The sequence below is a fragment of the Rhinoraja longicauda genome, chromosome 10, assembly GCF_053455715.1.
Source record: "Rhinoraja longicauda isolate Sanriku21f chromosome 10, sRhiLon1.1, whole genome shotgun sequence".
Taxonomy (NCBI): domain Eukaryota; kingdom Metazoa; phylum Chordata; class Chondrichthyes; order Rajiformes; family Arhynchobatidae; genus Rhinoraja; species Rhinoraja longicauda.
The window spans coordinates 29311361-29329523 of NC_135962.1; the positions used below are offsets into that span (position 1 = coordinate 29311361).

Genomic DNA, 18163 nt, shown 5'->3' on the forward strand with positions numbered 1-18163 from the left:
CAATGCAGAAGTATTACTGTATGCAGTCTTTTATCTGAGGAAATTAAATCACCCTTGGATGCTTTGGTTCCATGAGTATATTTGACCAAATGTAAGGTAATATCTGCAGCCAAAACGTCTGAAAAAAAGAAAAGGAATGAACCATTAAAGAAAACGAAGCAATTTTCTTTCACCATAGAGAATTGCATGTAAAAATGTTTTGAATTGAAACAGGAAAACCTGGTGCAAAGGTTTCATAAATTTATTGCTTTGTGATGTGGATGAATATATTTCAGCAAATTTTGCGTTTGTAGATTGATTTGAAATTGATCATTTTAAAGATTGCAAGTGTACATCATTTTGCATTTGTTATTCTGCTCCTCGCTAAAAAGCTAGCATTGTGGATAGTAGTAGAATATGGTAATGCAATTGTACGACCTTTTTTAATTGGAGAATGAGCAGTTTGTAGCCTGCTGTGGCAATGACCCTTCTTTTAGCTAGAATCCTGAAGCATGTGGCAGCATACCCCTCTTTTCCCTTTTGCCAGTGAGCACCAGATGTAAAAACCCTGCTGAACTTTGCCACTTCTAGACAGATATGAAATTGTCCCCATCCACAAACTGGAAGATATGTTTGCGAACTGACAATGCGAAAAGTATCAGAGCCTAAAATCAGACAGGCAAACATTACCAAGATTATTTTGTGGGCCTTTGAAAAATGACTCACAGTAACGTTGCCTGTTAGAAGGTAAATGTATATTTGCATTCTGCACTTTGAGCAGTCAATCATTTCTGATGTACTTTACAAATATTTTTTTTAAATGAGAACTTATCTAAGGCCCTTTGACATCTGCTGCTCCTGTGTTTCAATATTTGAGTGCAAGAATGAATTTACCAATTGAAAATCTGGTCAAAACTGTCCAGCAATATTAAATTCAGCAAAAAGTATGAACAGATATAAAAATAACCAAGATACAGGAATTGCAGATGTCGGAATCTTGAGTAAAACACAAAGTGCAAGAGGAACTCAGCAGGCCAGGCAACATCTTCGAAGGGAATGGACAGGCAATGTTACATGTCTGCATAAGGACCCCGAACCAAAATGTCACCTGTCCATGCCCCTCAGAGATATGGCTGACCAGCTGAGTTACTTCCACACTTTGTGTTTTACCAATAAGAATGACTGATTTGTGTAGGAAAAAACTGCAGACGCTGGTTTAACTGGAAGGTAGACACAAAATGCTGGAGTAACTCAGCATTTTCAGGTTGAGACCCTTCTTCAGACTGAAGAAGGGTCTCTAATGTCACCCATTCCTTCTCTCCAGAGATGTTGCCTGTCCCGCTGAGTTACTCCAGCATTTTGTGTCTAGAATGACTAATTTATTTGTATTGTGTATGTAATGCCTGTATTATTTTCTAGACTATTCTGTTATGTGGGAGGGTGTGAATGGTGTCTGTCATAATCAAGTACATTTATTCAAGGACTGATTAACTTCCCCCTCATCTCCCCCAGAGGACAATGAGAATTCCAAGTCAGACGAGAAGGGAAACCAGTCTGAGAACAGTGATGATCCGGAGTCAGACAGGAAGAAACAATCTGGGAGCCACTCTGACCATGAAATGAACTGCAATGATGATGACAATAGCTCCAGCAACCAGGATAGCAGGGACAGTGATGATAATTTTGAGAATTCCGAATACGAGAGTCAGAGAGTAGCTGAAGGCAGCTTTGGCACTTTTGGTTCCATTCAGATCAAAGTAGAACGATATCCTGCCAGTGAATCAGAGCTGCGCTTGCCAAACCGTGAATCTGTGACTTCAGACAGTGCCAAGGATTCGGACAGTGCCGGAGAATTGAACATCCAGCCTTCCAGCAAACACCAGAAGAGGAAGAAGCGGAGAAAAAAACAGAAAGGAGGGAGCGTCTCCCGGAGGAGGCTGTCGAGTGCTTCTAGCCCGAGTGGACTTGACTCAAATCTAGTAGACCAGCCACAACTGCTGTCTTCGCCGAACAGTGCCTCAGTGCTTAAAATTAAAACAGAAATAACAGAACCTATAAATTTTGATAATGATAGCAGCATTTGGAATTACCCTCCGAACAGAGAGATTTCAAGGAATGAATCCCCGTATAGTATGACCAAGCCCCCAAGCTCTGAGCACTTCCCCTCCCCACACACCAACACCAGTTTACATGTCACCATTCCAGACTCTGTTCTCACCCCACCAGGGATAGAAAACAGTGCCAGTCGTAAAACTCAATTTAGCACCTCATCCAGCACTACCTTAGCTCCTGCCACAGATCCTCTGTCCCCTCCTCTATCAGCCTCTCCACGTGAAAAGCAGCTCAGTAGCACCAGCACGACCAGTTCTGTGCTGTACACAAGTGACCTGGAAATGCTGCAGAGGTTACAGGCTGGTAATGTGGTCCTCCCCCTAGTTCACAGAGTGACAGGAACCTTGGCTGCCACCAGCACTACTCCTCAGAGGGTGTATACCACCGGTACCATTCGGTATGCTCCGGCTGAGGTGACCTTTGCCATGCAAGGCAACCTGCTGCCTAACGCTCATGCTGTCAACTTTGTGGATGTTAACAGTTCCAGTTTTGGGTTAGAACCCAAAACGCCAATGGAAATGCTCTATCACCACGTACATCGAATTAATATGTCAGGGCCATTCGGGAGCACTGTGAGTGGGGCCAGTCTAGCCCAAATGCCAACGGCAAATGTGTTCACAACATCAGATGGACTCTTTTCCACACTTCCTTTTCCTGTGTACAGTAATGGTATTCATACCACACAAACGCTGGAACGTAAGGAAGATTAAACTATGACCGTAAACTGTGTTCAGTATTAAATTCTGAGGCATAGACAATGTTTTCAGCTGAATTCTAGTGCTAGCACTTTGAACTTGAGCAGGTCAGCTAATGCCATTCAATACAGCAGTTCTCATGTCTCGAACTATGACTAATCATTATGTAATGTAAAGAGTTATTTTTTTGCCTTCAGAAAGTTGAATTACCAGTTAATTGTAAATGTTCCTTCCAAGGTGTGTTTTCCTTTGCATCTTTGTGAAGATGCCTTTAATGTGTACATGCCTCTGCCATAAGATGCAAATGCAATGGTAAAGAGATTGTAAAATGAAAGAATCACAGATTTTAATCTATAAAGATCTTGATATGATCAAGGTTGAAGGAGGTAAGTATAGAAAGGTAACCCTGTTTGACTAAGTCAGACTAAAGGGGTTCTTTTTTTTCTTTTTAAAAATAGGGTATAGTATTTTGAAATTTTATGCAGAGTTTAATTCTTTTTTATGATTCAGATTTTTCTTACTTGCACATAAAGCAATTTGGGTTCTTACATAATTTGATTCTGGCCTGTGACTAGAATGTTAAACTCTTGAAAACTGTAGGAAGATGGAATCCATGTGTAGTTAATGAACCATAAGTAGACATTACTTCTGCTACCATGGTGCTACAATTATTAATCTTTGTTGTCTTCATAAAATATGCAGCATATGGGCTGGAATTTATGGGAGAGTGCTGTTTTGTACTAGACAAATGTTAGTTGCTAGTTGCGGCTGCAATCTCCTCATTTCTTACGACCAGAATCTGTGTTAGCATTTTCTGCAGCCATGCAAACTTTACCTCCAGACTAAAAAAACAAAGCCTCATGCAGTTTTTATAGTCGTTCTGCCTTTTTTCAAAGTGCTTTAAGGAAACTCAATAAGATTGAGTTGAGGCGAAAAACTTGCATTTATTTTCAGCTGTATTTTTTCTCAGTATAACTGAGACTAATCTTAAAATAACATTGTTTTAGAATTTAAGAAGAATATTTAACATGTTATGTTTCTTTATTCTTTTGTTTACTGAAATAGAGGAAATTCTAATTGTACTTTAGTTAGTGCTGAAACAGAAATTCAAGATTGGGTTTATAAACTTGGAATAGGTACACAACTCAAAACTGCACATAGACTCACAATTCTATTTTTCTGTCATCATTTTGCCAAATACCACATTCTAGTGTTTGACACTATTTGTGATTGTCATTATAAATGCTTCTTTCACTCCATCTTTGGCAGCTGTTCATTAAGGCATCTAATAATGAGAGTGAGATTCGTAATGTGTACAATGTGTGTGTCCTTGACTGTCAGTTCCATTGCAAAGTTTAATGTGTGTTACTATATGCAGTATATACTAAGCTAATGTGGCAATATTGTCCTTTGTCTTCACTGTGCTTTATCTCTAGTCTGTAATGGTCAGTTTCATTACCGCAATCTTTGTGAACCCGTGTTTCTTGGGAGGTGATGTTTTTGTGTGATGGCCTTCCTCTGTAGTGTCACCTTATTGCTGCTTCCACTGTCTGTATACCTTTTGTTTCTGCTGTTGCTTTGCTGTGTATTCTTCAGACCTCTCTCAGAGATAAAAGACTCTTAACTAGCTCATGGTTAATGGAACCATTTTCACAAAGGAATTCTGGGTATGACTTATCTTCCATCTTGCCAAACAATGCACTAAATAGTCAGGCTCAGATGTATGTGACAGATTGCCACCATGGAGCCTCAGCTACAAACATTCCCAGAGTCCCTTGTGCTCTAACTGCAAACAACAGCTAAAATAGCAAAAAGCTGTTTTTTTTAAATGTGTCTGTGTTGGTGTCAGATGGTTTCTGGTGATTTGAACTAACAATAATCACAGCTGCTGTCAAATCACATAGTGTTTCAAATTACAGTATGAAATTTTCATCACCTGTGAAGGCTGTGTCTGTGTTTTTAACTATTTCTTGTACAAGTATATAAAATATTTTATGAGGAATTGGTGCCAAGTAGCTAAACAATGGGGTGAGGGGTTCTGTTAGTATCAATGTTAACAGTGTTACAAACTCTACAATACAAAACAATTAAAAGTAAATTTAAAGAGACAACTATGGTACATTTATTTTTGTGGTTCAAACTTTTAGCTAACTAAAGCTAACCTTCTGAGTGCCTGGCTTATTTAAAATAACATTTCATTGATCACAAATAATGCTGCAATGTACATATTTCATTTACAAAAAGAATTATTTTATACTTTTGTAGATTATTTCATCAATTCAAAGAAACATGTCATACATGGTTATGTAACTTGATTTTATCATCCTGCAAATGCCATATTCATAATAAACTTTTCTTGGATTTGTTACTATCTGGCATCTTTCTTTTACACATGTATCCAAACTATTAACACATTAAACTAGTAACAAAGCTTTAACATCTCATGCACATAATATCAATATTATCATAACCAGCAATCTATATTTGATGGTGGTTTTATTTACTATTATATATTTATGAAGGTACGTATAAGACTAAAATACTGCTTTAAACTGTTTATTTGCTGGAAATTATAAATGATGTTTATTCACACGTGTGTAGCATGGCAGTCAGTTATGCTAAACAGCTTCCCAAAACCTATTCATTACAAAGGAAGTGTGCAGTCAATATTTACTGATGTGTTAGTATTGATCTCGATATCTGCCTTAATCAGAATGATATATAACCTTGTTTAAAAAGCCAATCCCATTTGGGAATAGTGGGTCGTTTATGTGCTGTCAATGTATTTATTGAGGACACAGTGGTACACTTGTAATTTCATACAGGGCCTTGAATGTTCTGAGCATTAATTCTATACTTATTATGATTAATTGTTCTGCTCACTTTAAGTATCAATTTTGCAATTTTCTTTGAATAGTTTTTCTATGTTTAGTTATAATGGGAGGACATTGGTTGTTTTTATCCAAAGACAGTATTCCATTTATTATCCTATCTATTGGACAAGGATTATGAAAGATGTTTTGAGTGATTTGCACTTAAGCAAGTGCTCCTTGTAAAAGAGTTTTAATGTGCAGAGTACTACATGATATTTTATGTTTTTTAATTGCTGAATATTTGTCACATGGCCTTTTTCAAACGAGGAAATGTTGAAATGTTCAGATTTGAGAGAAATCAGATAGCTTTTCTTTTTGTGTTTTTTTAACCAAAGTAATTGTTTCTTCCTCATGAGGATCGTACAAAATACCTGTCAAACCATGTTAGTCATGATTTGGGAAAACCCTTGGTTTGAACAGCAGGAAGACGATCCATTTGCAGAACAACAGATAACAGTAAATAATCCCCCTTTGTGCAAAGACATCAATGCATACCATAAAGTATTGAGATTAAAGCTCAGAACACAAAGGATATGCTACACTTTGACTATACTACACTACACATGTATACTACAATTTGAATAAAAGAGGATATTCTAACTGGATTTTGCGAATATCACTGTGAAAAATGGTGCTGCAGGTTTCTCTACAGAGTAGCTAAACTGGATCTACAAAGCGACAACTGACGAGCATTATATTTTTACCTCCCCCCTCAACTCCATCCATGGACCCAAACAGTCTTTCCAGGTGAGGCACCCCAGCGGTATGAACATTGACTTCTCTAACTTCAAATAGCCCTTGCTTTCCCTCTCTGTCCCCTCCCCCTTCCCAGTTCTCCCCTCCTTCTAGCCAGCACCACCATTCAATGTGATCATGGCTGATCATTCTCAATCAGTACCCCGTTCCTGCCTTCTCCCCATACCCCCTGACTCCGCTATCCTTAAGAGCTCTATCTAACTCTCTCTTGAAAGCATTCAAAGAACTGGTCTCCACTGCCTTCTGAGGCAGAGAATTCCACAGATTTACAACTCTCAGACTGAAAAGGTTTTTCCTCATCTCTGTTCTAAACGGCCTACCCCTTATTCTTAAACTGTGGCCCCTTGTTCTGGACTCCCCCAACATTGGGAACATGTTTCCTGCCTCTAACGTGTCCAACCCCTTAATAATCTTATATGTTTCAATAAGATCCCCTCTCATCCTTCTAAATTCCAATGTATATAAGCCTAGTCGCTCCAGTCTTTCAACATACGACAGTCCCGCCATTCTGGGAATTAACCTAGTAAACCTACGCTGCACGCCCTCAATAGCAAGAATATCCTTCCTCAAATTTGGAGACCAAAACTGCACACAGTACTCCAGGTGCGGTCTCACTAGGGCCCTGTACAACTATAGAAGGAGCTCTTTGCTCCTATACTCAACTTCTTTTGTTATGAAGGCCAAGACGAGAACTGAGTTAATGCTTCAGACACTGTAGATAATCTTTCAGGAGAACTGGTCAGTTCTGATCCAAACAGAAAAAGCATTTTACCTAGAATAATTGAATTTGATCCTTTGTTCCAAAGGTTGCAACGTGCCCAAATGGAAAATGTTTTGTTCCTCAAGCTTGTGTTGGACATCGTTGGTACAGTGAAGGATGCCACATACAGAGAAGTCAAATGGGATAGAGAATTAAAGTGACTGACAACTAGGAGCTTGGGGTCATTTGTACAGAATGCTCTGTGGTGCTCTGCTAAGCAGTCTTGATCTGTGTTTGGTTTTTCTAGTACAGAGGAGACCACATCATGGGCACTGAATTTCCTACACACAGGTTAAATGCTACCGTGCCTGAAATGAATGATTGGGTGTCTGTATAATGAGTAGGAAAGAGGTTAAAGAGCAGGTGTTGCATTTCTTGTGGTTGAATGGGGAAGTACCGTGAAAAGGGAAGTCGATTGTGAAGTTAAAAGAGTGGAAGAGGGAGTAGGGAAAAGAATGGCTCCTGAAAACTGAAAGGGGATGTAAAATGTGTATGATGATGGAATGACTTTCAAGATGGCGAAGATTGTGAAAGACAATGTGTTTAAGGTGGAAACGAGTGGGACGGGAGCTGATTGCCAGCAAAAATCTATCCATACTCTAACTGGAAGGAGAGGGTGTGAGAGTAGAGGTAAGGATGGAATTAAGACTGGAAGACATATGTTGGCGTGAGGCAAGAATATTTTGAATGGACCTGCTGAACAATCTTGCTTGTGGACCTTGGGCAGAAAGAAGCAGGCTGTGCAGGTTTGGATGCTTTGGATGGAAGATCTTCTGAGGAAATGAGGTCAGTAACTTTCTGGGGTTCTGATGAACCTGGTGCCGAGGGACGTCTTTGGAGAAGTCAGGGAGTTGAATTTGGCCTCTGCGAAGTAGAGTTAAATTTACCAAAATACAACAGCACCCCCCTTGTCACTGGGTTTGATGAGGATATTGGGAATGGCGGAGCATGACAAGGGGTCAGCAAGAATGAACAGGAATGGAAAAACAAGGGGAGTCCACATTGAGTTAGCATTTGACTATAAAATCAAGATTTATGGTTTGTACTGTGGGTGGGTGACATGACTCAGGGTCTTTTGCTTCTTCCCAAATATATTTTTGTTTAAGATATGCTATCCAACAATCCTATCTTCACCAATTAACTAACACTAATGTTTAAAATATCGTTTGCTCTATTGTGCCTTTTTTTTTTAAGGTTACCATAGCTCTGAAGTTTGATGACTGCATCTACTGATATTAATTCAGATTCCTGATACTGGCACTATGATCGCTGCACTCAGGAAATTTTCTGCACGCTATCATGATGCCCAAATTAATGAGAAATAATCAATGTGACAAGGATAATGAATTTAAAAAAAGGATGATTGTATATGTTCATAAATATTTTTTAAAGCAGGACAGAGCAAAGTTGGTTGGACCATTATTATTCATTCATCTCAATTTGAAACTAGTCTAGACATCTCTTTGCATCATTTTAAATGCTAAGAAATAGGGTAAAAATCTGGTTGAAACTTTTTATATTCATTGATAAGATGAATTTAGAAGACTGAGGGGGGATCTTATTGAAACATATAAAATTGTTAAGGGGTTGGAGAAGCTAGATGCGGGAAGATTGTTCCCGATGTTAGGGGAGTCCAGAACCAGGGGTCACAGCTTAAGGATAAGGGGGAAGTCTTTTAGGACCGAGATGAGAAAACATTTCTTTACACAGAGAGTGGTGAGTCTGTGGAATTCTCTGCCACTGAAGGTAGTTGAGGCCAGTTCATTGGCTATATTTAAGAGGGAGTTAGATGTGGCCTTTATGGCTAGAGGGATCAGGGGGTATGGAGAGAAGGCAGGTACAGGTTACTGAGCTGGATGATCAGCCATGATCATATTGAATGGCGGTGCAGGCTCGAAGGGCCGAATGGCCTACTCCTGCACCTATTTTCTATGTTTCTATGTCTCTAAGATTGTGGCATCAGTACCAAGGCCAACATTTCCTGCCCATTACTAATTCACCTTGTGAACATGATGGTGAACTGTTTTCTTGTACAGCTGCAGACCTTCGGATAAAATTACATCTACAGTGTTGTTGGGTCAGGACTTCTAGCATTTAGACCCAACGATAATTAAGATATGACAATATATTTTGCTAATCATCACAGTTTTTTGAGGTGCTGTTTGAGTGGTGTTGCTAATTTTGCAGTTATCGTTTTGCAGATGATACATACATAGTGCTTCACTGCATTGATGGTAAAGGGGGAAAATATTTAAGATAGTAAATATGGTGGTTATCAAATGAGGCTGCTTTCTGTTCGAGTTTTGTTCGAGTTAGTAGAGATTATTCCCTCACACTCCTGAATCATGCCTTGTAAATGGAGGAAAGGCTTGAGGGAGTTACTAATCTCAAACTCGGACCCTTTTATGTCGTCATTGAAGGTTAGCGTCTGGTCAATGGTGATCATCTCTCTCCCCAAACTCAGTATATTGATCATGGGCTATAATGGAGAACTCAGCAGTGGTAATGCCATTGAACGTCAAGGCTAGGTTCCCTTGTGATCCAATAGAAATAAGGTTATTCAAGAAAGTCAGGCGTAGAACTCTGCCCTGTGAAATTTCTGGGAGATGAAATGACCTGTATAATATAGGTGATGACATGACTGAACTCCACCAATTTTATTATGGCTCCTTGATACCACACTTGCACATGGACCTTAATTCACACCTTGCCTCTGTCATTCAAGGTTGGAATAACATTGAAGTCAAGAATTGCACGTGCAATTTCCATTGGCACAGTGGCACAACGGTAGAGTTGCTGCCTAACAGTATCAAAGACCCGGGTTCGATCCTGACTATGGGTGCTGTCTGTGTGAAGTTTGTACATTCTCCCTTTGACCACATGGGTTTTCTCCGGGTGCTCCGGTTTCCTCCCACACTCCAATGAAGTACAGATTTGTAGGTTCATTGGCTTCGATAAGTTGTAAAATTGTCCTTTGTATGTGTAGGTTAGTGTAGGGGGTGATCACTGGTCGGTGAGGACTCAGTGAGCCGAAGGCCCTGTATCCACACTGTATTATGTCTAAAGTCTGACCCATTTTTAGTTTAGAGATACACCATGAAAACAGGCTCTTTTGCCAACAGTCCACACCACCATCGATCACCCGTTCATGTTAGTTCTACATTATCCCACTTTTCATCCATTCCTTACTTACTAGGGCAATTTACAGAGACAAATTAACCTACAAACCCACACGTTTTTGGAATGTATGAGGAAATTGGAGCACCCGGAGAAAACCCATGCAGTCACAGAGAGAATGTGCAAACTCCATATGGATACCACTCAAGATCAGGATAGAACCTGGGTCTCTGGTGCTGTGATGCAGCAGCTCAGCTCTGCCAGCTGTGCCACTGGGCTGCACAATGTGGTAAAGCTGGAGAACATACTCTGTGCTCTGAGTTCACGCCAATAATCCTGAAGATTTTTTTTTAATTGCCTTCTCTTTCAGGAAGCTCATGTTATGGATTGCTTTGGAAAACATCTTCTGTTGTTAGGGTTCTGAAGCGCATTCGGGCAGGGAAATTTATTCTACATTATTCAACAACTGATCACTGTGTGCTTGGTGTCGTAATTTACATGGAATTCACCCTCACTGAATATGATAACAGCAAATATTTACTAAAATAGGTTCCTATTAATTGATTTTATGATTAAGGCTAAAAAAATAAGGCTAATGGTATTTGTTTTTAAATGAATTCTCAAGAACAATAAGGTTGCTGCTCCATTTAATGTTACTTTCTTTAACAGAATTTGTATCTGCAAACTCTTTTTCTGATAAATTGTTCCACAGCTTGCCTTGTAAATTAGACCTCCCAGTAAACAGCAGTTTTAACCAAGTTATTAAGGCACTAACATTATGAAACTTAATTTATTGAGTTATGTACATTCCATTTCTCTTCCTGGGACCTCTTTTGAGAGTTGACCTCTAACTAATTGCAAAGTATGATACAACTGAAACTAGTTATTCATCTAATTGATGATAAATACTGTATATTCTTAATAAAGGAAAAGTTCTTTTTGTGACAGGCTCTTACTCAAAACGTGGCATTATATATATTATAGTGAATTAAATCCAAACAATTTTATTCCGTCAATGATTTAAGCAATATGAAATAGGGAGTTCAAGCCTGTGCCTGGGGAATTTTCCAGTTGTTATATGTTCATTTACATAAAAAATAAACATAAAGGAGTAAAATATTGCTTATTATCTTGTACTTACTATCTAAAAGACTATTTGTGCAGATAATATATGGAAGTTTTTTATATTCCATTAGATTTTTATCTGTTCCTATAATTATTATCTATTGATATTTGCACACACACAATCTAGAAGATTAGAGCAATCGAGGCTGAATAAATAAATGTTTCCCTAATGAAATAACAAATATTTTCTTAGATAGTGTTTTATTGTTTGATTTATCCATCATTATGCCTGTCAAAAGTTATTATGTTCGCTGTGGGAGTACCAGATGATTCTTGACATTTGCTTTTGGAATAGTCTTTTGTTTTTACAGAGATGAAAGACGGTATGTTTGGCCTAGCTAGAAATGAGGTTCCTTTTTGTCATGCTTTTAAACTAACTTTGAAATCTCCTATTGATGAAGTTTGTGCATTTAATTGTATTCAGAGCTTGTGAGTATTCATATATAACTTAACCACTTTAAATTTATTCTTTCATAAATTGAGCTTAGGCATAATTTAACAAAAATTGTTCTACTCTATTCATTCTCCTACATTAAAATAAATTCAAGTGAATTAGATTTTTCTTCAAGCCATCAGAAGAATAGCTGTTCTATAACAGATTTACATAAAATGGTTACACTGCATCCCTCCAGACTGGTGGATGATATGTTTATAAATTATTGATCATCTTGTAATTAACCTTCTGTGGAATTGAATGAACTGAATTCCGTCAAAGTGAGCCATCTATTGAACAGCTTAATAGAATAGATAAAGCTGAGGTTTTGCTTAAGTATTTTTATTGATGCAATGTCTGGTTTCTAAATCTATACGTATGACCACCAGAGCTACACTCAGACTGATTTATAAGCATGCTGTTTCAGATAAGATACAAATTATTGTTTAGAATATTATGTTAGCATGAGCCTACATAGAAAAACAGCAATATAGAAAGGGCATCAAAAGGGGGAAAAGTTTTTGATTCTGAAGTTCTTAGTCAGCAGCTTAGGTTTGTTGCCATGAAACAAGTCAAATCAATATCTTGTAGAGAACTTGTTTTACATAAATCTCCTCAAGGTCAATCTCTGCCTCTAGGTATTAAATCTACAAAGGCATGAAGTGGAACCTCTGTGCTTACAATTATCCAGATCATCTGAAAAGTGGATAATGAGAGCATCATAGTGCCTAAGATGTTTTAAATACAAATGCAGTGCACATATAAAATCCTAACCAAAAGAATGGAAATGTCTGTTGAGATTATACTTAGTTACGGCTTGTAGCGCCAAAATATTATACTGCAAATATCTGTCAATGGCATCAATTGTATTTTAAAACATAATAAATCAAAAATTCAGCCTATTCGTTCCAATAGGTGCAGGAGTAGGCCATTCAGCCCTATTGATCAAATTTGCAGATGATACTAAGCTGGGGGGTAGTGTGAATTGTGTGGAAGATGCAAAAAGGCTGCAGGGTGACTTGGACAGGTTGTGTGAGTGGGCGGATACATGGCAGATGCAGTTTAATGTAGATAAGTGTGAGGTTATTCACTTTGGAAGTAAGAATAGAAAGGCAGATTATTATCTGAATGGTGTCAAGTTAGGAAGAGGGGATGTTCAACGAGATCTGGGTGTCCTAGTGCATCAGTCACTGAAAGGAAGCATGCAGGTACAGTAGGCAGTGAAGAAAGCCAATGGAATGTTGGCCTTCATAACAAGAGGAGTTAAGTATAGGAGCAAAGAGGTCCTTCTACAGTTGTACCGGGCCCTGGTGAGACTGCACCTGGAGTACAGTGTGCAGTTTTGGTCTCCAAATTTGAGGAAAGATATTCTTGCTATTGAGGGCGTGCAGCGTAGGTTCACTAGGTTAATTCCCGGAATGGCGGGACTGTCGTATGTTGAAAGGCTGGAGCAATTAGGCTTGTATACACTGGAATTTAGAAGGATGAGGGGGGATCTTATTGAAACATATAAGATAATTAGGGGATTGGACACATTAGAGGCAGGAAACATGTTCCCAATGTTAGGGGAGTCCAGAACAAGGGGCCACAGTTTAAGAATAAGGGGTAGGCCATTTAGAACGGAGATGAGGAAGAACTTTTTCAGTCAGAGAGTGGTGAAGGTGTGGAATTCTCTGCCTCAGAAGGCAGTGGAGGCCAGTTCGTTGGATAGAGCTCTTAAGGATAGCGGAGTGAGAGGGTATGGGGAGAAGGCAGGAACGGGGTACTGATTGAGAGTGATCAGCCATGATCGCATTGAATGGTGGTGCTGGCTCGAAGGGCTGAATGGCCTACTCCTGCACCTATTGTCTATTGTCTATTGTCATATTCTGGATTTGTTTAGTTTAGTATATTTATTATTGTCCGATAAAGTCCTATTAAACATAGTTCAAATGTATCCAATGCAGGCTGCATTTTTGATTTACAAATTAAAATGTATAAAAGATAATACTGGTAATAACTTTGTACCTTAGTAATATAGAAATTTGATATAAAAACGTATGATGTAGAAATTCCCTTGTATAACACAATATTTCGGTATGATGTGCAAATAAGTTTTATCTAAATTCTAGTCAATAGATGTGCCATTCAATGCACCTCCAGAAATTCATTCCAATCTTCAGTGTATACAATTATTTTTGCTCATGGTGACCACTGGACATACACAGTGATATCAAACAATGGTGGCCAGTGAAGTGCAGAAGCCACAACCACACTTAACTGGAAGGCTGAGGCCTATTTGATGTTAGTTAAAATGGACCAGGATCAGCTGGATGGATGTTGGGGATTCCAGTGCAATGATCTTCTTGTAGGTATCATCTTTTTAAGCATAGGTAGACACAAAATGCTGGAGTAACTCAATCTGATTCAGTCTGAAGAAGGGTCTCGACCCAAAACGTCACCCATTCCTCCTCTCCCGAGATGCTGCCTGACCCACTGAGTTACTCCAGTATTTTGTGTCTACCTTCAATTTAAACCAGTATTTGCAATCTTTTTAAGCATTTTGTTTGGTACCATTCCCACTACCACCCACAGTCTCCCATCGCTGACAGTCTTTTGGAATCCCATGTATCTGTCCCCTCAAGAGTCTGACCATGTCTCCCTCTCCTTCACTTGGTTACTTGGTGATACCAGTCTACTACCTGATCCTCTATATGATTCCCCCAATCCCACCCCCTAGCCGCATCCAGTCAAATGCACGACCCATAGAAACCCACTTGATGGCTCCATGACGCCAATAGGCTCATTCTCTGATGCTGCTTCATCCCCTTTCTCTCAATTTTTGCCCCAGTTTGCAACTCCATCCTATATTCTTTCTCGGAACCATCTCATCTTCTGCATCCATCCCCTCCCCCAGCCCCCCGCTGTTAACTACTAATGTGCTGCTGAATACATTTTGTGCTTATTTGCATAAGCAAGGAATTATAGTTTGGGTCTTGAATATTGTAGACTCTGACTGCCAAAAGCCCATGCAAAAATCTGATGTAAATTTTTGTGTTGGGATTGCCTTTTCACTCATTTTAAGGCATGCAAGTAATTTCAGACCAATATATTTTATTGAATTTTAGTTTAAATGCAGCCTATGTAAATTATGAGTCTGGAACTTTGTAAATCATATTATCACTTAAAATACATTTTATATTGGTTTTTAAAAAAATTATCTTGCCTAATTAAGGACATCATAGGTGCATTGTACAACAAGAATGGTTCATAGTTTCAAGCAATCTTTCACAAAGATTACTGCACTTGCACACAAGTATTTTAAAATATGTACATATATCAGTTAAAAACCTATCTTGTGTGTTTCAAATGCCTCAAGGCTTTACATTCATATTTTATTAGGTTTAAGTTAGATTCCCTGTGCTTAATTAGTAGTGACATTTAGGCAAAACCTCTCAAGCAACAATAAGGAGTTGATTACAACTTAACCAAATTGGATTAATAAGATAGTAATAGACTCAAAATAGGATCAAACTGCCACCAATATGACAAGGACTTGACAATGTGCTCCCGACCACCAGTTTGTTTGATGGACCTTGCAAATATACTTAGTAACATCCAATTTTGAAAACTTTTAGTCAGAAATATCTATTTAATAGCATGTTACAACTGGAATACAGAAATATTTGCCTTTGCGAATATTCTTTTATCATGTATATTTTACATTGCTTTCTACTCAGTAGACCAATGATGCATGGCCAGACATACACATCACCCCTTGCAGAAACACAGGAGAAGGTAAAGGTACTTATTCTCCTCATTATTTCTGGCAGTGCAATGCTTGAGGTTTTACCCCCAGTTTGTCAGATTTTGCTCGAGATTTTCTGCTTATTTCAGCATCAGCATGTGCACTTGGTATATCCAATAGTTAATGATAGTGTGAATTGAAGGTCATGACAAGAACATCATCTGTCCATCTGCCTCCACAGATGCTGCCTGACCTACTGAGTTCCTCCAGAACTTTGTGCTTTACAACTAGCACAAACATTTATCCAAACTGCAATTTTTCTCCCTGCTTTGTTGTTTCACTGAATCTTCTTTTATTTTCTGCGACCTTATACAATACAAAACAATACAATATATCTTTATTGTCATTGTACAGGGGTACAACGAGATTGGGAATGCGCCTCCCATACGATGCAATCATTTAATTAATTTAACCAACAACAACCGAACGAAACAAATTGTAACAGTTTTAAGACAGACTGTAGCATTCAAGTAATTAAGTTGTGCCTGTAATAATAAGAAAATTATGGAGCTGGCACATGATAGGTAATACATGCCTTTGTTATCTACTTTCCTGCCATTGCTGAATAGCTTTAGCAGATGAAACAAAACTTGATAAATATTGTGGACACTGGAAATTTTGAGTGGATTTTGGGCATGTGTTCCAATACTTCAATTAGTCACCCTGAAAGAAAGAGGGCAAATTGCCTGGAAATCATTCTGTGAATGGAGGTTATTTCTAAAATAAATTGATGTCTTGCTGCCTGCAGACATCAGTTCCTTATTAACGATTCAGGCAGTAAGGGTAAGGATCTTGAACATCTGACAACCTGCACAAAAGAGACAGAGTCAGTGTTAAGTACATGTGTCCAGGCAGAGCAATTCAGTCATGACTAAATTAAACATGGTTAAAACCAGAAAGGATTCAAACCCAAATAAAACAAATAATGACATTCTTAAAAAGCTTTTGTTCACTGAGGCATGTTTGCCATTTACTTTAGCACTATTGCTAGACATGAGACTAATATTTCTAATTATATTATGTAGTGATATACTTTCAGCATCGCAACATAACATTTGTATTAGGAACCGCTACAGATGAGTTAAGCTTTTCTTGGTGTTCTTTCCCCATTTCAGTTTCAAGGTCAGACTCTGCCTCTAGGCATTCTCTGCAAACAAAAAAGGTGAACATCCTCTCAACTCAGTAATAGAGTATTTAGATATTCTTAAAAGGGAGATAACAAGAAAATCATGCTCTTTGAAGCAGGCGCATAAAGTAAATTCTGAATTCAAAGTTAAGCAATTTCAATAATGAAATGAGTCCATTATTTTAGTCACTGCCAACCTGTGAAAGGGTGTGTATTAAATAACATGAATTTTGTAACAGTTAACACTGGGATGTTGTGACGCACCAATTTCACTGGGCTCCCTCCACCGAATGTAATAGCACTTCCTGCCTAATTGTGACAGTGGCATAGTTCTGCAGTGCAATTATATAGAAGCCCTCAGCCTTCAACAATGTCGGAGCACCTGAGAACTCTTTAATATGTCAGCAGAGGTTAAATTCTCAAAATAATGGGATCAGTAAATGTAGCACAATAGATTTATCTTATTTTTAAAAGATTATTACCGTCTTAAAATCCATTTTTTAATACTCCATAAGATAGTTAAACGTAACCCAGAATATAATCCATGCTTGCAAAGTTAAAATACATGCTTTTTAAAAAAACGTGTAATTGAAGACTTTAGTGACAATAGGGTAATTTAACCAAGGCACAGAAGTCCAGTAAAAAAACACTTTCAGTGGTGTAGAGAAGCATATGTCACCAGCCTGTGTAATTACCATGAGTATTTGAATCTACTGCATGGCGACAGAATGGAAAACAAATTATCAGATAAGATGAAGCCAACCTCTACTGGGATAATGGGGCCAAACATAATTGGCAATAGAAGCCAATTCACAGGCACCAGCCCAACACAATCTGAACTATTCAATCACCAGACAAAATCCAGCATTAGAATCCGAAAATCAGCTAGGAGAGCATTGAGATAGGTGTAAACTTAATCTTCTCGGCTGGGGCCAGCGGTGCTGACGGTAGCCACCAGCCTTCAGCAATAGGTGTGGACGTAGCAGCCCGCCAATTTACGCCGTGGCTGGGCAGCGCTCACTCCCCCCCTCCCTCCCACCGAGCCCCCATAGTCCAACCTTAGAATGGGATACCCCGTTCACTGATTGGGAGACCATGATGTGCAGGAAAGCACATCCAACAAGATCCCACATCTGCAACGGGGAAAGCACGAGTGCTGATGCTGGGCTCAGGAGGAATCCCAGCGACTCGGAATACCATGTGTAGGAAGGAACTGCAGATGCTGGTTTACCGAAGGTAGACGCAAAATGCTGGAGTAACTCGGCGGGTCAGGCAGCATCTCTGGAGAAAAGGTATGGGTGACATTCCGGGTCAGACACCATCTTCAAACTGAAAGGGGAGCGAGGGGGCTGGAGGCGAGAAAAGGCCAGAACTTGTACCTCGATTCCATCCCCCTTGTC

General features: G+C 38.9%; 1 protein-coding gene across 6 annotated transcripts in view; it reads left to right on the top strand.

Annotated features, from left to right (window-relative positions):
* The window catches only part of npas3 (neuronal PAS domain protein 3), a 667268-nt gene extending 662151 nt beyond the window's left edge, over positions 1-5117 (top strand). For all 6 annotated transcript variants that reach the window (XM_078406532.1, XM_078406528.1, XM_078406529.1 and 3 more), the window contains one exon: positions 1492-5117. In XM_078406532.1, the coding sequence (XP_078262658.1) occupies positions 1492-2801 (1310 nt within the window). In that variant the 3' untranslated portion in view covers positions 2802-5117. The remainder of the gene's footprint in view (positions 1-1491) is intronic.
* The last annotated feature ends 13046 nt before the right edge of the window (positions 5118-18163 follow it).